The 21,495-nt window shown below is 50.2% G+C and overlaps 1 protein-coding gene across 1 annotated transcript in view; it reads right to left on the bottom strand.

The window, feature by feature from the left end:
• Nucleotides 1-17,198: 17,198 nt before the first annotated feature.
• Nucleotides 17,199-21,495, bottom strand: part of LOC135908563 (5'-3' exoribonuclease 2-like) — a 95,054-nt gene continuing 90,757 nt past the window's right edge. Inside the window, exons 29-30 of the mRNA XM_065440365.2 lie at nt 18,137-18,167; nt 17,199-17,366 (exon numbers count right to left, since the gene is read on the bottom strand). Coding sequence (XP_065296437.2) covers nt 17,224-17,366; nt 18,137-18,167 — 174 coding nt within the window. The 3' untranslated portion in view covers nt 17,199-17,223. The remainder of the gene's footprint in view (nt 17,367-18,136; nt 18,168-21,495) is intronic.

The raw sequence follows: 21,495 nt of genomic DNA on the forward strand, positions 1-21,495 counted from the left end.
GCCTCGCTCACTAGCATCGCACTGAACAACGAACCCTTTGGTGTAGTCGGGCGATCGTAGCACAGGCTGGCTTGTTAGGGCGCTCTTTAGGGCGTTAAAAGCTCTTTCCTTGGTCTCGTCCCAGACGACTGTTTGCGGCTCTGTCTTTCTTAGAGCATCCGTCAGGGGAGCCGCGATATCAGAGTACCTGGGGATGTACCTCTGATAGTAGCCGGCGACACCTAAGAACGACCGAATATCGGTCTTCGTGCGCGGTTGCGGAAAGTCTCGCACAGCGGCCACCTTTATTTCAGACGGGCGGCGACGACCCCGACCAATCACGTGACCAAGGTAGACAACCTCGGCCTGTGCCAACTGGCACTTGGGAGCCTTGACTGTCAAGCCCGCTTCGCGCAGGCGGGTTAGCACTGCCCGCAAGTGTGCCATATGCTCAGACCAGGATGCGGAGAATATCGCTACGTCGTCTAAATACGGTAAAGCGAATTCTTGCTGTCCCCGCAACACTTTATCCATGAGGCTTGAAAAACAGTATGGCGCGTTCTTCAAACCAAAACTCAACACTTTAGGACGGAATGTTCCCATTGGTGAAATGAACGCCGCATACCTACTAGCCTCTTCTGTAAGTGGAACCTGCCAATAACCCCTGACAAGATCTAGGGTGGAAATAAACTGAGCGCTACTAACTTTCTCAAGGCGCTCCTCGATGTTAGGGATCGGATAAATTTGATCTTTAGTTATGGAATTTAGCCTGCGGTAGTCGACACAAGGACGAGGTTCCTTGCCCGGTACCTCAACTAAAATCAAAGGGGAGGTATAATCACTCTCACCCGCCTCAATAACACCGAGCTGTAGCATCTTCTTTACCTCAGCCTCCATAATATCGTGCTGGCGGGGTGACACCCGGTACGCCTTGGATCGTACTGGCTCTGGGGAGGTAAGTTCTATATCATGGGTAAGGACAGAAGTCCTACCAGGCCTCTCAGAGAACTGACCTTGAAACTCTTGTAAGAGCTGGTGCAGTTCGGTTTTCTGCTCAGGCGACAGCGGTGCTTTACTGATTAAGTCACTAATGACTTGATCGGTGTCTTCCCTGTTCGTCACTGAGCCTAGTCCCGGAAGCTCGACCGGAAGCTCTTCGGGAGCGTTCACCATCATACACACTACTGCTTCCCGTTGCTTATAGGGTTTGAGCAGATTACAGTGGTAAACTTGCTGTGCTTTCCGTTTTCCTGGCAGACTCACCACGTAGTTAACGTCCGACAGTTTTTGAACAATTTGTGCTGGGCCCTCCCACTGCACGTCGAGTTTGTTTTTTAGCGATGTGCGCAATATCATGACCTCATCGCCCACCTCAAAACGACGGGCCCTGGCTGTCCGATCATAATAAACTTTGGCCTTCTGCTGGGCTTTTGCCATTGCTTCACCTGACAACTCCTGTGCCCTTCTTAAGCGTTCGAGGAGCTTAAGCACGTACTCCACCACGACTGAGTCGTCGCCCCTGCCTTCCCACGATTCTCGAAGCATGCGAAGCGGAGACCGAAGCGAGCGACCGTACACCAGCTCAGCTGGCGAAAACCCCGTAGCCGCATGCGGCGCGGTCCGTAATGCAAACATCGCCCCGGGCAGACACAGCTCCCAGTCAGTTTGATGTTCAAAACACAATGCTCTCAACACGCGCTTCATGACGGAGTGGAGCTTCTCAACGGAATTCGACTGGGGGTGGTGCACTGAGCTGTGTAGCAGCTTTACCCCGCACCTTTCGAGAAAGGCCGTCGTCAAAGCGCTAGTAAACACTGTGCCCTGATCTGATTGGATTTCCGCAGGAAAACCAACTCGCGCAAATATGGACAGTAGTGCATTGACTATCTCAACTGAGCTAAGTTCTTTAAGCGGCACTGCTTCAGGGAACTTTGTCGCTGGGCAGATCACAGTCAAAATGTGTCTGTACCCCGTGGCTGTTACCGGCAGAGGTCCCACTGTATCAATAACGAGCCGTCTAAAAGGCTCCGTAATGATAGGTACCAACTTCAACGGCGCCCTCGATTTGTCCCCTGGTTTGCCCACCCGCTGACAGGTGTCACATGTCTTCACAAAGTGGTCTGCGTCCCGAAAACACCCTGGCCAATAGTACTCTTGCAAGAGACGGTCCTTAGTTTTCTTAACTCCTAGGTGTCCGGACCACGAACCCCCATGCGACAAGCGCAACAGATCCTGACGATAGCACTGAGGCACGATCAGCTGATTGAACTCCACTCCCCTGCGGTCTATATACTTCCGGTACAGGACCCCACCTCTTTCCACAAAGCGAGCATTTTTCTTGGCGACACCTTCCTTGACAATGCAGCGTATGTTTTCTAGGCTGCCATCCTTCTTTTGCTCGGCTATCAAAGCCGACCGGCTGACTTTTAGCAACCTATTAAGTCCGTCTGACGTAGGCGCGACGAGCAAATCTGCAGATAGCTCTTCTAACTTTCCCGCATCGGGCATTTCCTCTCCAGTATCTGGTGCCTTTAACGCTACAGGCTCAATTTTATTCAGTTCGGGCGTGCTCTGAATATCACCTTGCTGCGCCTCTGACCCTTTCTCATCGTTCGACAACGTCGGCCCCGCAACTACCGCCTTTGCAGCGAGCTCCCGAACCTTCGATCTGGTTAAGGCCTGAACGCTAGCCTCACCAAACAAAAGCCCCTTCTCGCGCAGGAGGTGATCGGACCAGTTCGAAAATAGGTACGGGTACTGGGGGGGCAGCATAGATGACACTGCCGCCTCCGTCTCAAGTGCTCCGAAAGGTCCTTCAATAAGCACTTTTGCTACGGGCAGACACACGCTATGAGCTTCCACGGCTTGCTTGATCCATGCGCACTCGCCCGTGAACATATCGGGTTCTACGTAAGAAGGGTGAACTACATCCATCGTAGCTGCGGAATCGCGAAGCACTCGGCACTCCTTCCCGTTCACGAGGAGGTCTCGCATGTAAGGCTCGAGAAGCTTCATGTTCTCGTCAGTGCTGCATAACGACAAAAACACGACTTTTGTTTTTGTTTCTGGACACTGCGCCGAAAAATGACCCGGCTTCTGACACGTATAACAAACGCGGGCTTGCCTCGCCTCGAACCGCTTTCTGCGTTCGGCTTCGGCTGCCGCCGTCTCCTTACGTTCAGTCGGACTGCTTTCACTCGCGTCCGCACTACGTGTGTCCCCCTTTGCACTCATGGGCGTGAACTTCGGCCTCTCAAACTTGGAGCCAAATTCACCCTTTTGACCGTCCTTAGCTCCGCGAGCCCGACGCGTCACGAACTCTTCGGCTAGCTCAGCGGCTCTAGCCACCGTACTAACGTCTGGCCTATCCAAGACCCAGTACCGCACGTTCTCAGGTAACCGACTATAAAACTGTTCTAGCCCGAAACACTGCAGAACTTTCTCGTGGTCACCAAACGCTTTCTCTTCTTTGAGCCACTCCTGCATGTTTGACATTAGCCTGTAGGCAAACTCTGTATATGACTCACTTTTGCCTTTCTCATTTTCTCGAAACTTCCGACGGAACGCCTCCGCGGACAGCCTGTACTTTTTTAGCAGACTCGATTTCACTTTGTCGAAATCCTCTGCCTCCTCTCTATCCAAGCGAGCGACTACGTCGGCCGCCTCGCCGGGTAACAAAGTGAGCAAGCGCTGTGGCCACGTTTCCCGAGAGAACCCCTGCTTCTCGCACGTTCGCTCAAAGTTAACCAGGAACAAACCAATGTCCTCTCCAAGCTTAAACGGCCGCATTAGGTCAGTCATTTTGAACAATACTCGTTCTCCTGCACCGTGTGCCTGATTTACATTACGAGCGCGTTCCATCTCTACCTCGAGACGCTTCATTTCCAAAGCGTGTTGACGGTCACGCTCTTCTTTTTCTTTCTCGTTTCGTTCTTTTCGTTCAAGCTCATCTCTTTTTGCAGTCTCCCTCTCCTCAATGGTCTCAAGGCATTCCGACAGCTCGTCATCCTCAGCTCCTAACTCAAGAATAACCCTTAGCAGTTCTGGTTTTCTGAGTTTGTCTGAGACATCCAGACCCAACTCTCTTGCAAGCTCCAACAATTTCGGTTTGCGCAACGACTTCAAATCCATGGCTGCTCTGAATGCTGCTTTCTCTACTGCCTACTATTGTCTTGCCGCAACTAACCCGGCAGCAATGACAACCACAATTACCAGCTCTGTTTCTGACACTAACAAAAGCCTGGCAAAACTCAGAAGAAGAAAGTCCCGCACTCACCAAACCTCGCAGCCAAGAATTCAGCGCAGTCGTTCCGCTGCAGGCAACCAGTCATCACACAGGGCTCGTTGCACTGCTCCCGGATGGTCGTTGTGCTGCTCAGCATACAGTCAACCGCATATCTTCGCTGCTGGCCTCCGTTGTCGCGATCTCACCGCTGGCAACCAGATGTTTGATCCGCACCGATGGCACCGGCTGTTGGAATCTCAGCGCGGCCACCAGCTGTTGGAACCTCAGTGCTGACGCCCGTTATTGCAACTGGGTCGCAAGCCCCAAGGGTAGCGTTGGCCTGGCGGCCTGGGGCACACTGGAAGCATCCGAAGGTCCCAGCAAAGCATGAGGCGACTGCTAACAGAACAACTTGTTTATTCTAGCATCGCAAAGAGCGGGCGGTCAGGTCGACCGAAGTAGAGAGACGGGAGAGCACGTTACTCAACAGAAGAAATCGGAGCCTCTCTCCTGGCGTCCGGGGGCAGCTGCTCTTATACTCTCGGAGTTGAGAGCAAGAGGGAAGGTCACGAGATGACACCCCGTGACGGCAGCGACGGACGGACTGAGAGACACGTTGGAACAAGGAGGTGACGCATCAGACGGGCCGGCGCCGGTCAGACCTCCTCGCTTCACACTGGGGGAGCTCCTCTCCCCGGCTGCCGCGCTTTGACAAGCGTGGGCACACACACACACACGCACACACAAAGACACGTGGCACTGAACATGCCGGGAAGCGCTCGGCGGGGCGCGCTCGCGGCCGCTCCGAACGGGCCAAAATGTCCGCCGCTTGGAACGAAGCTCCGGCGTACGTTGCATCCGCGCTGGATTTACCGCGCGTCGTAGGCGAAACGTAACAGCACTGATGAATTGTCTTTCGGAGCCAACGCGAAAGATTTTCTTTCCTGTGGTAATCAGCGTGGTGTTGTGAGTTCGCAGACGATTTCTCTCCCGGAAGAACCAGACGCTGAGACATGCGAGAATGGTCATAGTGCACAAACTCTCTTGCGTTTGGTAGTTCGTGTTGCAACCAATGTAGTTTTAAGGAACTTTTGCAAAGTAAGAAATGACACTATACAAGACAATGCGCAGCAGAAGGCGGCAGCCCGAAAAGCAGCAACGCTGAAGAAAAAGTGAACACAATAAAAATGAATGCAAGTTCTTTCTAACGCAATAAAAATGCTTTTGCGAACACTTCACTGCTGGCGTCTCATGGTTTCTTATTACAGTGATTGGACTAGCTACATAACGCTTCACTTGTGCACGCAAAGACGACTTATATGGCATGCCGCAATAGCATATTGCCCCCATTAACACATATGGTTGAACTCTGACCGCTCAACGTTCCTGTGAGTGCACGCCATTATATGTGAATGTAAAACATTAACAGCGGAGCAGAAGACTTTTTACAAACTTCCAGAATGCTCAATATAGTATCGTCACAGGGTATGTGAAAATGTTTAAATTAATAAGGGAAAAAGCTTGATTCGGAGCTCAAAGCGGAAATATTTTTCAGTATAAAGGTGGTCCTGTAATAAAGAAACCAATTATAGATAAAGCAGCTAAAACCAGTATTAGGCTAGCACAAACTACTCCGCTTCATTTTTTTTTTTGCGGTAACCACGAAAGAAAAATGAACAAATCACTGTATCAGACAGTGTGGGACTTCCTGGCAGCTAAGGCGGCAGTACCCTAACTGCAGTGCAAACGGGCGCAACGCTTTGAGATAGCTAAGCGCAGCGCCGCCACGGTCACTTTGCGTGACGTCATGCGACCGGTGGAGAGGCCTTGAAGTATATTGAGAGGGTGTTGCTTCACTTGCACAAAGTACAAGTTCATGTTCGCAGCGCCGGCACGGTCACTTGGCGTGGCGTCATGCGACCGGTGGAGAGGCCTTGAAGAATATTGAGAGGGTGTTGCTTGACTTACACAAAGTACAAGTTCATGTTCGCAGCGCCGGCACGGTCACTTGGCGTGACGTCACTTGGAAGCGCACCCGACACGGGCAAAGGAGTGCAAAGAACGCCTCTGGAAACCGAGAAGCCCACGGGGGAGAAAAAAAGAGGAACTGGACGCCGAAGCCAAGGACGCCGGTGGACGTGGCCGGCCCAGGAAACGCTGGTTCAGTAGGGACTCCAGCTCGACATACAAGTCTAGATCAAGGTCGAGATCCGCGTCCAAGACCAGGCAGGCTCCAGAAACGAAAAAGAAGCAGCAGAAGAAGCCCATACACAAGAAGGAAGACGACAGTAAGGTGAGCTGGAAAGCGCATCTTTTCTCAGCCTCTCCCACTGCTCCAAAGAACACGAACACGCAGAATGACGAAGTAAATGAGCTAAGGCAAACTATTCAGACTCTCAGGGCAGAAAATGCTGAGCTCAGACAGAAGCTCAACGAGCTCATAGATGAACTTAAGGCACTGAGAACAGGGCAGACAAACTCCAAGCCGCAAACAGCCGAAACCCAGTCGGCCACCATAGGGCGCCAGGAATTCACAACTGCCATGGTAGCCATGAACGATGCACTCGCGAATCTTAGCAACCTCGTCTCTAACATCCAAGAGAAGGCGCGCAAGGACAGAGAACGCCTAGTACAATTTACAGGCATGAAATCCAGAACTAAACCCTATACTAGGCCATCGGCTGAGTATGGCGAGCAACCCTAAACGTCCGGTCAAGTTGGAAACCCTCGATATATGGCAGTGGAACTGCCGTGGGATCCGCAGAAAGCAGGGTCTCCTTAAACAACACATCACTAACTGCACAGCTCCGCCAGACATAATCGCCCTACAGGAAACCGGCTGCTCACCCACTCTTGCGGGCTACTCAGTCTATGAAGGGCTCAGCCAGAGTAAGGTCGCGACGCTGGTTGCTAAAGCGGTCACCGTAATCAAACACGACATCGACGCAACGGACATTGACCACGTCTTTATTGAAATTATTACCCAAAAGAGAAGCCAAGAAAGCATCTTTCTCCTCAACATTTACAGCCCGCCCAGCCAGAGGAAAGCCAATTTTGGCTACCTGTTACGCAAGGCAGAACAAGCAGCAGGCAAGAAGGGTCTCGTCATCCTGGGGGATTTTAATGCCTGGCACAAAAGCTGGGGCTACGTTAAGGAAACTCAAAAAGGCAGGGACCTAGCCAGAGAAACGGATCGCAGAAGGCTTAGTCTCATCACAGACCACACCCAACCCACGCGAGTGGGGAACAGTATCAACCGTGATTCGTGCCCAGACTTGGCATTCGTCAGAGGGGTAAGGGACGCTCGATGGGAAAACGACGGGGAAACGCTTGGCAGCGACCACTTCATTTTGCGCATCAAGATAGAAACCCTCCCGATCAGGAAAAGACTTGGCCAGGCTAGGCTCACCGACTGGGTAGCCTATAGAAAAACTAGGGCGGAGTCCGAAGACACTGAGATCACCGACATTACGAGCTGGGTCGCAGGAATCAAGGCAGACTGCAAAAGGCTAACCCGAGAGGTCGCCCTCACCACCAACACACCCGAGGTGGATAAGCACCTTTTACACCTATGGGACGCCCGACGGGGGCTACTAAGAAGATGGAGGCGGCAGAAGCACAACAGAAAACTCAGACTAAAAATCGTTGAGGTCACCAGACAAGCCGAAGAGTATGCGAATGAACTCGCAGGGCGCAACTGGGACCAAAAATGCAACGAACTACAGGGGACCCTGGGCTGGAAAAAGACATGGGCCTTGCTAAGGAGTCTTATAGACCCAACCATGACCAAGTCCGAAAATTGTAAAACGACCCAGCGGATCGCGCACCTATTCCAAGGCACAGACCGGGAAATGCTCAAGAACATCAAGCAGCGCTACATTGGGGATACAACGGACGTCGACTGCAGCTTGGCATACACAGGCGAAGCAAATCCCGCTCTAGATGAACCCATTACCATAGAAGAAGTAAGACACGCTGTTATGTCTGCCACAAAGAACACCACGCCAGGCAAGGATGGCATCACCAACGCCATGATAAGGAACCTGGACGAAAACTCCATCAAACGATTTACAGAATTCATAAATAAACACTGGGAACAGGGGACTATCCCGGACGACTGGAGACATGCGGAAATTGTTATGATTCCGAAGTCCGGAAAGACTCCCTGCCTGGAAAACCTGCGACCCATTTCGCTAACGTCCTGCTTGGGAAAAGTATACGAGAGAATTGTGCTTCAGAGGTTGGAGACCCACCTGGAGGACAACGAGCTCATGCCACACACTATGTTTGGATTCAGAAAATGCCTCTCAACGCAAGACATCCTCCTGCAGATTAAGGAGGAGGTACTTACTACCATCCCGAAATACGGAGAACATATCTTGCTTGCACTCGATCTTAAGGCGGCCTTCGACAATGTAAGTCATAGGGCTGTGCTGGAGGGTCTCAGCAACATTGGTTGCGGGCAGAGAATACACAACTACGTCAGAGCTTTCCTCAGTGACAGAACCGCCACCATTGGTATAGGAGGCATCCGGACTGACACCTTCAACATGCCCAAAAAGGGAACACCGCAAGGCTCTGTGATATCCCCTACGCTTTTTAACATTGTTATGATCGGGTTAGCACGGAAGCTCGAAAAAATTGAAGGGCTCAGGCATGCCGTATACGCCGACGACGTCACCATCTGGGTTACCAAGGGATCCTTAGGAGAAAAACAAGACCTTCTGCAGAGCGCAGCAGATACAGTCCATGCATACACTGAACACTGCGGGCTTGTCTGCTCCCCGGAGAAATCCGAGGTGCTCAGAGTCTACTGAAGAGGTTACAATCTGCAAAACTCCATAGACATCTTCATAGGGGGGAGGAAGATTCCGGAGGTATCCCAAGTTAAGATCCTTGGCATGTGGATACAAAGCAACTGTCGTGTGGACCACACAATCAGACAGCTGGCAAACACTACAGCTCAGATCACGAGGATGATCGCAAGAATCTCAAACAGACGGCGAGGTATGAAAGAAGAGGACACATGTAGGCTAATACAGGCCCTCGTGGTCAGTAGGATTGTATACAGTGTCCCCTACAAAACACCGCTCGAGCAGGAAAAAGAACAATTAGAGGCAATCCTTAGGAAGGCTTACAAATGCGCTCTCGGACTACCGGTCAACACCTCGACGGAGAAATTCCTTCAGTTGGGCATAAACAATACAGTGCAAGAACACATCGAAGCTCACCTTCTCGTGCAGAAAATGAGACTCATGCTGACTCCAACGGGCAGGAACACGCTGAAGATACTGGGTATGACAGATGCTTGCAGAGAAATTAACAGCACGGAAAGCATACCTAAAGAGATTCGAGAGATCATTGAGGTTAGCCCGATACCGAGAAACATGCACCCTAACTTACACAAGGCCAGAAGAAAGGCAAGATCAGAAGCACACAACAGATATTTCTCGGCGAGAAAAGACGTGTTATACGTCGACGCGGCCACATACAATGAGCACTCCGGGGCGGTAGTCAGCGTTGTTGATCACCAGCTTAGAGAAATCAATTGCGCTTCGATCAAAGGCAACAACATCCTGGAGGCTGAGGAAGCGGCAATCGCACTTGCCATCACCCACAAGGGCGAAGAGGCCACTACAACAATACTTACGGACTCGCAAGAAGCGTGCAGAAGGTACAGCAGTGGACGCATATCTACTGCGGCCATCCGCACACTCAAGACGAGAAAAATAACCTTTTCGAGATGCTTCATTACGTGGACACCAGGTCATGAGACTGTGACAGGGAACCAGCGTGCCGACGCCAACGCCCGAGCATACGCCAACCGGGGGGCGCACCACGACGGGGAACCGGACACAGTCACCAGACGCTATGGAGCAATTTTAGAAAACCAAAGAGCCCTCAGGAGGATCTACCCCCCTCCCCACAAAGATCTTAGTAGAGAGCAGTCGGTTGCCTGGAGACAACTGCAGACTAATACATACCCCAATCTGAGTCTGCTCAGCAAAATCTATCCGTCAACATACGACAATAAATGCCCGCTATGCGGTGAACACGCAACGCTTTACCACGTTACATGGGCCTGCCAAAAGCCAAAGGTAGCGCCATTACACAAAACACCAACACCGGAGCAGTGGGAGGCTGCGCTATCCTGCTCGAAGCCTGAAGAACAGCTCAAGCTGATCGACAGAGCTAGCAAGATGGCAAAGGCCACTGGGGCCCTGGACTGAGAGCTCCACCTTCGCCGGTATACCTTCTTTGTGGCAATAAAGTTTTTCATTCATTGGCGTGACGTCATGCGACCGGTGGAGAGGCCTTGAAGAATATTGAGAGGGTGTTGCTTCACTTACACAAAGTACAAGTTCATGTTCGCAGCGCCGGCACGGTCACTTGGCGTGACATCATGCGACCGGCGGAGAGGCCTTGAAGAATGTTGAGAGGGTGTTGCATCACTTGCACAAAGTACAAGTTCATGTTCTCAGCGCCGGCACGGTCACTTGGCATGACGTCATGCTACCGGTGGAGAGGCCTTGAAGAATATTGAGAGGGTGTTGCTTCACTTACACAGAGTACAAGTTCATGTTCGCAGCGCCGGCACGGTCACTTGGCATGACGTCATGCGACCGGTGGAGAGGCCTTGATGAATATTGAGAGGGTGTTGCTTCACTTACACAAAGTACAAGTTCATGTTCGCAGCGCCGGCACGGTCACTTGGCATGACGCCATGCGACCGGTGGAGAGGCCTTGAAGAATATTGAGAGGATGTTGCTTCACTTACACAAAGTACAAGTTCATGTTCGCAGCGCCGGCACGGTCACTTGGCGTGACGTCATGCGACCGGCGGAGAGGCCTTGAAGAATGTTGAGAGGGTGTTGCTTCACTTACACAGAGTACAAGTTCATGTTCGCAGCGCCGGCACGGTCACTTGGCGTGACATCATGCGACCGGCGGAGAGGCCTTGAAGAATGTTGAGAGGGTGTTGCATCACTTGCACAAAGTACAAGTTCATGTTCTCAGCGCCGGCACGGTCACTTGGCATGACGTCATGCGACCGGTGGAGAGGCCTTGAAGAATATTGAGAGGGTGTTGCTTCACTTACACAGAGTACAAGTTCATGTTCTCAGCGCCGGCACGGTCACTTGGCATGACGCCATGCGACCGGTGGAGAGGCCTTGAAGAATATTGAGAGGATGTTGCTTCACTTACACAAAGTACAAGTTCATGTTCGCAGCGCCGGCACGGTCACTTGGCGTGACGTCATGCGACCGGCGGAGAGGCCTTGAAGAATGTTGAGAGGGTGTTGCATCACTTGCACAAAGTACAAGTTCATGTTCTCAGCGCCGGCACGGTCACTTGGCGTGACGTCATGCGACCGGTGGAGAGGCCTTGAAGAATATTGAGAGGGTGTTGCTTCACTTACACAGAGACAAGTTCAAGTTCTAATTTTGAATTTGGTACCACCACACTTTCACTGTTCATGGAGCCGCTGCGTACGGGCTCCAACCTATTCCTCATTCGTTCAAGCAGCAACGATAACACCAGGATCTTGCAATTTTTTTATGAAGCTACAATTCTAGACAGCGAACATTTCGCGGTGATAAAAACCTATTAAAACTGATCGCACAAGTACAAGAAAACTTTTATATAAAACTCTGAATGCAGGAAAGTGAAGTTCGTCTAAAGCACAATTATCACCAGGAAAAAAATATGTGCATTGGACGTGCATGTTAGGCTTTACATGAAGGGAAACTTTACTAAAGCAGGTATTTAAACGTTTTGCAGCAGCTTTGTGCACATTTTTTTTATTTTCATCCCATGCCATCAAATCAAACGAAAGGCTGACATACAGGCACGGCAGACGCGGTTGCGTCAGACAAATTTATTCTTCCTGGTTGACGATCATCACTGTTGGTACTACTTGGAATCAGCTACATTCGTAGCCGAATATTCCCTATTGCAAGTCATATTTCGTGTTAGCCAGTGTCACCTGCTTGGAATATATATATCAAAACGTTTATTTGAAAGAAAAAAAAATCCAGAAAGCGAGTGGGTGGAGCCCCTAGTCCAGGACCCCACTGGCTTGAGCGGTCCACCGTGCTTGGTCGAGGAGCGCTAGTTGCATCTCCCGATCCTCGCTGGCGAGCCAAGTCTCCCACTGCTCCCTTCCGGAAAGTCTGCCGGCTATTTTTGGCGTATTAATTTTGGGTGGCCTGTTCTGGCAGTCCCACGTAATGTGGGCGAGAGTTGGCCGGCCTCCGCACCAAGGACAGCGAACGCTGTGCAGCGTTGGGTGAATGGCATTTTTCAAATAAAGGTTTGGAAATGTGTTAAATACTCTCCACGTAAACGATGCTGTCGCTGTCAGGCAACATAACATAGTTTTGAAAGGCTCAGACACCATCTCTTAACAGCGACATTAACTTCCTCGAACAAAAAAAGTATGACAGAGAAATGGAGGCTGGGGGTGGGAAGGGGAGGTGGTGGTGCGGCAAAGGCGTTGTTTTCTTCAACGGTTGTTCGCTCTACAAAAAAAAATGCTATGCCTAGTGTCCCTCTAAGAACGGCTAAATACCAAACACTGAAATTTTGGTGAAGGTACGAAATGACAACCACCACTGGTCAATCAGATTACGCGTTATCGCTGTGTTTGGATACGGTACTAGAGTGGCATCGAGACAGGTGCGACTTTCAAACGAAGGCAAACATTCCGCACATGTCTGGTTGAGGATAACTACATTAATGAGAAGGAAAAGTCAAAACAAAATTTATTCCCATACATGTCAGAGAAGCTTGCCTTCAATCTTCGCACATTTCTTGGTGAGCTACACGATGAAAATGGAAAACGGAAAAGTGTAGCTCGCATTCCCGCACATAATAATGCCTCGCATAATATTAATTCTCAAAACATGCCAAAAGCATTCAGCAATAAAACCTTGAGCCCTTCAGTGGTGAAGAACCAACTGAATTAGTACCGCAACGTAGTCCTTTTTCGCTTAAGCAGCGACATTAACAGAAGGTTCTCAATCTGTAGTCTCTCCAGGTGGTTGACGTTGTGCGCCTCTACGAGCTCTTCCCATGTGTTGTGCACCCCCACTTTGAGTAGGTCCGCTGTGGACGTGGTCGGCGACAGGCCCATGGCAATTTCGATAGGCTTTTTCTGATGAGGACGTTGATTTTGTCTCATTGACTGTTCTTCGTGTCAACGTATGGGGTCCCGTACGCGACGATGCTCGTGATCAGCGCTTGTATCATTCTGGTGCAGTCTTTTTCCTTGAGTCCGTAACTTTTGCTCGTCACCCTTTTGAACAAGTTGGAGGTAGAAAGAGAACAATACTTATGTAGAATTTTGTAATTAAACAATGAGATATTAAATGAATACGAATGGCCAGTTTTTCGAGACGCTCGGCTCGTTGCACCCCTTTCCCCTTTGTCTTCTTTTCTTCTGACAGTTCATGCTTTCAAACACCGTGCTAGAGTAGAGTGCACAATCTCTGTGACCTACCCACTTTGGGCGATACTTTCCTTGTAAACTTACGCTACGCACACGCACTCAGGCATCGTACGGACTTCATGGTCGCCCAAATTATTCAAGATTTAACATTTCTTCGCTGTAGTACAAATGCCATCGTCGTGTAAGCATACACGACAGGTATTTGCAATCTGCAATCGTACTAGGTACGTACTATTGCAGATCACGTAGTGGCTGCAGATGACGTCACAATCCGTGCTTCTCTCGCTTACGCTCGTCCACCAAATAGATAGGAGCCAACAATCACAATGACGTAGGCTATACTTAAACGAAAGGACCAATGTATTTGCCAGAGCGTGTTTAAGTGCACCCCCGATTCCTATTTTACTGGATACAGCGTCACTGCATCTAGATATAGAAAATATTGCGGCAAAATAATTTTGAGAAAGCATCGCTGAGCTCTAGAGTTTCACCAGCTTGGCTTCTGCATGCTAGTATAAACAATGGTGTTCTTCAGAGCTATTGGAATCTACACACACCAGAATATGCTACGCATCCCACAATTGACTTTTTATTTTCGTACAGCTGGTATGATGATATCCCCTAACTACCATGAGTGTAAGTAAATTATATCAATGGACGTATTGTTTTGATCATGCCGAAGATGATAAAACCAGAGAAAGCTACCACACGAAGCTCCAGTCCGCGATATTGGGTTCTGATTATTTATGCCGGTAATATTATCATTTGGGGCCTCGACACTAGGCTATAGACGCAAGGTATGTTGGGTAGTTTGTTTTATTTTTCTTACTTCAGGAAAAGCGATTACCCTACCAATTATTGCAGCTTTATTCTACCTACCTGACCAGCACTTATTTTACTCAAATTTGTTTCTTCATGTTGTTCACAAACAGTGCCTTTACTCTCTCTTTGCTTATAACCCGGCTCTTTTAAAAATTTTCCCTTCAGTTAGTCTGACTGCTGTCTCGCAATACTATACTAGTTATTCCAGTATCTCCTTTAGTTTTCTCCTTTTAATTTGCGTTTCTGCTCTACAAGTAACAATTCCCTTAAGTTGAACTGAATTCTGGGGTGGTACGTGCAAAAATACCCGACGCAATTACGAGGCAAACCGTAGTGGGCAACTCCGGATTGCTTCTGACCACCAGGGGATACTTAAGGTGCCACCAATGCACGAGACATATGCCTCTTTGTTTTTGCATTTCGCTTTCATCGAAATTTAATCCCGCGACCTCGAGCCTAACGCCTCAGCACCATAGCTGCGAAGCCACCGCGGCGGGTAATTCCTTAAAGGGGTGGAGACATCAAAATTTTCGTTCATGCGTTTGTTGATTCAAACGTTGCGTCATGCTTCAGGGAGCACGATACACACAGCGGGATTCATATATATCCGATAAATAATTTAATAATAGCATTATTATACCGAGCGATTTCGGTTTCGGTTTCTGGGCTCCGGGGGATGCTATGACGTCACAGAGGAGGAAACGCAACATGGCTTGGTCACGTGAGCCACAAAAAATAGTGACGTAAAACTATGCTGCGTCGTCTGCTCGCTCATACGCGTGCTCTGCCAGCAGAGGTCAACTGGCGATTCGAAGTGCATGTCGCGATTATTATAATTATTGCGAAGAGCGACAACAACGGTAAGAAAATATTGCGGCTTGTGAGAGTCGGTGATTCATTCCGAAGCGCCGTAAGCTTTAGCTTCGAAGTGAACCGGAAAAGGCCTAGCCACGATATCGGCGGCGCCGAACGATCAGAGGCGGTGAAGCTGCCGTCGGTGCACAGAGTGACCACTCCTCGGACGCTGATTGGCCGCTTCGCCGTACGGCTGCCGCACAAATAGGTCCCGGGCCCGTGCTCTCTACAGCTAGGAAATCTCGCCATTCGCGAGCAAAACCGCCGTCGCACGGGGGCCCGCGAACGGCAAACGGCGTGCGGCGAGTTTCCGGGCCGGTAACGTGGACGGGCCTTCACATTAAGAAAGGCCAAGCGAAGGAGAGACCGCTCCGAGCTGCCGACTATGCGACTATGCGAGGAGAGAAGCGGACAACACGAACGCCGCATAGCCTGGTCCCTTTCGGAGTCGGCCGGCTACTGTTTTACACTCAAACGTGCAAAGGCCCGTAGGCACGGCAACTCGCTGCACGCAGTTTGCCATTCGCGGGCCGCCGTGCGGCGTTCGTGTTGTCCACTTCTCTCCTCCTGTGTCCGTGTCTGCACGCCTTACCCCTTCTTTGCATTAAGAAAGGATTTCTATATGCCTGTAGCTCGGTCATAGTGGAGGCTTATATATGCTCGGTCGCTCGGCTCAGCAGGCTCCGTAATCGGCATTTCATCGCTACTCATCATACGTCACGTTTTTGTGCTGGTGTGCTATGACGTCAATATTTTCGTTCCTCCTCTGTGACGTAGTAGCTGCCGCGCTAGCGATGGGTCTCGACTACGAGAAGGAGTTTTTAATGACTTTTTGGAGCTGAATTAAAATTATTTTGAAATGTTTGCAGCGTCTGATACCTCGTTCTGGGTGTCCTTGCATACGGAAGGAGCCTACAACATGCTTTTTATAGCCTCGAAATTTGGTGTCCCAACCCCTTTAAGCTGCCCCCTGCCGCCCGATTCGTGGCCTAACCACCTTCAGTGGGTGCGAGTCATGAGAGAGGATCATCACCATCATAATCAATTCATCTCTCCGTGCTGATCAAACCAATGCTATTTCTGATTAAACATGCATCTTTCAATCTGTCAGCGCCGGCGTTATTCTTGTACTTATATTGCCCCGCCAAGACTTAGGGGGGAAAAGAGCGAGAAGAAATTTCTTGCACGTTAGCAGGCAAGGCGCGACAAGTTCAGTTCCAAATATGCATATGTGTTCTCCTCGCGTTGCTCTTAGTAATATGCCGTCAGATGGACCGAAGCTTAGCAAACCCGTGGGTTTGTGTAGTTTCACTAGACAAATAAAAAGTCTCAGAAGCGGACCACACCTGCGGTTGGAGACCTATCGCTGTGCCTTATCCCGCGCCTCAGTCTAACGTGGCCAGCGCAGATTATTGGTGGTCAAGCAAATTGCAACACCGTGAACGCTTAAGCTAGTCAGTGCACACTCGACGGGGAAACAGCGCGAAAAAGACGAAGGACAGGAAAAGGAACACATGCCAGCGCTGGTGTGTGTTCCCCTTCCTGTCCTTCGCTGGTGTGTGTTCCCTTTCCTCTCCTTCACCTTTTCGCGCTCTTCCCCCGTCGACAAACATACTGCCGGCGCTCAATACGAACCTCGCCATTCATTTCGCGTGTCGCCTTCTTGAGCCTGCACCCATTGAGGTCAACCTGCACCATTTACGCGCTTCTCGTGCTCCGTCGTAAGCTGGTGCCCAGTAGTGAAGTCCAATCGAACGTACGTATAGTGTTCGTGCTGCATGCCTGGCGCAGTACGAATTGGTGGTGCCCCTGAATCAAACCTCTGAACTGAGCAGTAAATCAAATTTTTGGCTAACAGTACGGTCATAACTTTCAAACACCTTTATTTATTTTACGGCGTCACGTCGTGGCTCGAAAGCTCCGCAAGCCTAGGGCAAAAAAGCACTGCTCTTCTGTCGCGGTTGCAGCGAGCGTGAGGCGTCGTCTCTGCAGCTGCGTCGCAGTTCAAGGCACAGCGCTCTCGTTCAGGTACCTCTGGGGGCAGTGCGAAAGTACAAAGTATAATCAACATCAAAACTTCGAACAAAGTAAGGCGCTCCGCGCGACTGAAATTTAACGCGACAGCGTTAAGTAGCCCGTTTTGCAGAAAATCCGGCGGCGTCCGGCTTTAGACGTCTAGTCGGCACAAAGAGTTCCTAACCACGCACGCCCAACCACTTCTGTACCACCAAAGTTGCTCAAACCTTGTCTTTCATTCTTTACAGAGTGTTTCCTCGGAATCTTGAGAACTGTAGCCCACAAGCAAACGTAAAGGTAAAAAACACCGACAGCGCATGTCCCTTATGTTAGCTCTTCTCAGAATGAAATATTAAAAGTGCGAGACAATAACAGGCGATCGACCGACCCAAGAGGCCGCGTTTCTACCAGAAAGCTCGCCTTCGTGCAGAATGTTCGCAGCCAGTGTTTCCCGCTAAACGTTACGGTTATATAAGCTGCAGTTGCCGGGAAGCATGAAAAGCCGTAAGGAGTGTTCGAACGCTATCACGTTTCACTCTCAAATGCGAAGCTTAGGTGTCCAATTTTTTAACGCGACAGCGTTAAGGAGCTCGTCTCGCAGAAAAGCCGGTGTCGTCGGCGTCGGTGGCGTTGACCGTGAGTGATAAATCCAGGCAGGCACTTTTTTTCACTGAAGCGAACGCAGGTTACCTCCAGCGCTTTCGTCCGCGCCTTACTACAGGTGCTCAACGAGTCACTAGATGGGGGTACAATAAAACGGAAAATTGTCGCGTTTATTGTTTGCTTACTGGGCTGAAGCGGAAACCATAGTGGAACATCCTGCAAATCCCAAACACAGTTTCGCATGAAGGAAAATTTAAAAAGCTTGTTCACTTTTGTGTTTGGTCACAGAGATATAACTTGCTCCAAAATAACAATGAAAATGCTGTTTCGGCATATCTTAATTAGTAGAGTAAAATTTATTTGATTGCCCCTATTTTCCACAAATGAAAGCTTCCTGCATGCACCATATCAGAAAAGCTTAGAAGGTTATGCGCAATTATCCCGTACGCAAATTAGAATTTGAATGTAGCGAAACCGTTCACGCAACCTTAGATGAAAATTAAACGTAAGTACATACGTAGTTTTTTTTTTCAGTACGCGAATATTTATGTTGTACACACTCAATAAAAAGATAATCGCACCGCTAGTATTCTGTGCAGTTACCATTTCCGTCTGACTGTTAGCACCTTTTTAGTTCCGCTTTAATAACTCGAAGAAATCCACAGGCGCACGAAGGTTGGTGAAGTCTCCCCGCTTTCCTAAACGCTCTCTGTGGTAGTTAGTAGAGCACGCCGGCGCTTTCGACCCCTCCCAGTCAAAAGTCTTCGCTCATACCACGATATGCCGGTGACGCACATTTTACTCAATAAGAAATTCGCAAATATGTTCTCGCAAAAGATGCATCGCTGGTTCCACGCCTTCATCAAATCTACACGTTAAAAAAATTACCGACGATTACGTTACTTCCTAATGCAAAATTTGAGCGCAGCAAATAAGCTGTTTCACCTTTTCGATAGATTGAGGCCCACCGATCTGGCTCTCTGATTGCCACCGCACAGGGGTTGCATTGGAGGAGGAGCGAAGAAAGGAATTAAGTTCGAGCCGGCGCTTTGACAACCGGAGACTCGCAGGAAGAGGGGGGAGAGGGGCGGCGTGTACACCCAGCGGCAAACGATGGGGGCAGAAGCGCGCGCAGCAAGCGGACAACACGATAAAGGGAGGAGGGAAGAGATAGCAGCGACTGACTGATGCCGCTGACGCCGATAGTGAGTCAACCCCAGCTGCGGAGTTGGTTTCAGGGACAACGCAGCCGATGCCGACAGAAACAATATGATACCCTCGCTTCCGCAGCGCTAAGAACCAGGTCTAGCCGTGGGAAGGTGGTCACGTATTCGTCGATGTGCCGGGGCCTACGTGAAATAACCGGCGCGTCGGCAACTGAAGAGCACCCTATCCGCCACACAAGAACAGGGGGGGGGGGGACCCTTTCCTCCTCTTTCGGCATGGCGGCGACGGTGTTCTATGCAGTCACGTTATCTTGAATCTCTAGCGGCGTCAGCGGCATCCAGTGGTATCAGTCGGTCGCTGCTAGCGCTGGGGGGATGAAAGGGGGGCGGAGCTGGTTACGAGGCCGACGACAACGCCGACGACGACGCGAAACCCAGGAACGGACGCCAAAGAGCTGCGCTCTAAAACACGTACCACGACCTTTAACGCATTTTCACCGCAGACGCCGGCACCAACCCACATATGGGTCGCGTTATCGAGAACAAAGCAGCGTTGGTTAACATTAGAGAGCTTTAGAATTGGGGGCCCAAGCGGCTTGGGGACCCAAGAAAATTGCGCGCCACAAGTGCGCACGCGCAGAACCCAAGCCAGTCTTGGGTTCTTGCGTTCGCGTAAACCCAAGACCCAAAAATGGAAAACTAGCGTGGGCCCCCAAGCCGTCTTAGGCCGCCCTCACGGGTGACAACGATGGCGTACAGCAGATGGTCGCAGAGCAAACTTGCTGTACTTCGACTGATTTTTGCCATTTCATGCGTGTGAACTCGCAGTTTTTTTGTTTTTTTTTCACAGTGCGTCACAAGAAAACGCCAAGAGCACTTGGCTTCGATTGGCTTTGCTTGGCTTAGAATTGCACACTTAATTCGTAATACTAACCGGTGCTAACACAGTGATTACGTTTCTTACATTTTATTGTTCGCTCCTCTTGTTCAAAAATGCATTCTGTTCGTTTTCACTTTTAAGAAAAGAGTATTTTTTTTCTTTCAAACACCTTTCTATTTTCCACACTGCGGCCTCCCGAGCGCTCAACCCAACGCTGTCTGCATACGACCCAATCCTCAAACTCTGCTGCTCCTCTAAACCCAAGAGCAACCGACGCAACGCCGCTTGGGGGCCCAGAGCTTTGCGCCCCCAATCCTAAAACTCTCTATTATCAAGATCAATACGATGTTGGGTCACACGACCAAGAACAATGCTATCGGGAACGCCCCGACGCTGGGTCATACTCGATGGGAGCTGCAAACGACGGAAGTCACTTGCGACACAGGGAGATGGCAACTCGCGCGAGCGCCGGTCTTAGGAGTCGCGATGCAAGGGCGCGGTTAACAGCCGCTTCTTGTCATCTCGGAGGACACGTACAAATCGCGGCGGCCTCGGAGATTGCAGTGATGCGTGCGCGACGCCGCGGTCTTAGGGGTCGCGGTGCAAGGGCGCGGTTAACGGCCGCTTCTTGTCATCTCGGAGGACACGTACAAATCGCGGCGGCCTCCGAGATTGCAGTGATGCGTGCGCGACGGCGCGGTCTCGAAGGCCACCAGCGTACCGACCGAGGCAGAACAACAATTAGCTGCGTTCTTGGAATAAAACCTTAAGGGCTTTGTCAAGTTAAAGCGAGCGTTTCTGTTGCACAAAAAAAATTCGCACGTTTCGGCAAATTAAAAAATACGCCACAGCAGAGGGTACCTCGCGGCTGACGGGACGCAGACGCGAAATACAGACGCAATCTTACAGAAATTACGAGAGCAAACTCTGGCGCGGTGGTCTTTAAGTGATAAATATAATGGGAATGAAACATGGGAGATTGCTTTGCCTATATATTTCCTCTTCAGGCGTTTTTGAGGTATTATTCATGATTTTTTTTTGTTTTTGCCAAGCATCGTGGCAGACTACAAGCAGCGATAGCCTAAATTTGCGAGCTAATGCATAACCAGTACGGATTATTGCAACGCAATAATATCGTTTTTAATTGTCACAATCTGCAAGAGTCTCAACGCCATTTGAAGCCGGCAGGACCCAGTTTCGGCAAAGCCAAGTACTTCCTACGATTCCCACGCTGACCGAAACCGATTATAACTGGGGCCCCCAGGACGCAACCGCGTCATAGTTCCCTCTAGTAAACTTTATTGCGACAGCAATTATATGGACACTCCAGGCGCATTTCTGCCGTCGCGTTACGCTCCGTATAAAGTCCGAGGGCGATAACGTGTTCGGCGAGCTCCGTATGTTGTATGTGCGAGTGAAAACGTGACAGGGTGAGCCGGCAACAACGTCTCAATAGAGACCTTTAGCGTATCCGCTATTCCGGCAAACCGGGGCGGTT

This window comes from Dermacentor albipictus, chromosome 9, assembly GCF_038994185.2.
Source record: "Dermacentor albipictus isolate Rhodes 1998 colony chromosome 9, USDA_Dalb.pri_finalv2, whole genome shotgun sequence".
NCBI lineage: Eukaryota > Metazoa > Arthropoda > Arachnida > Ixodida > Ixodidae > Dermacentor > Dermacentor albipictus.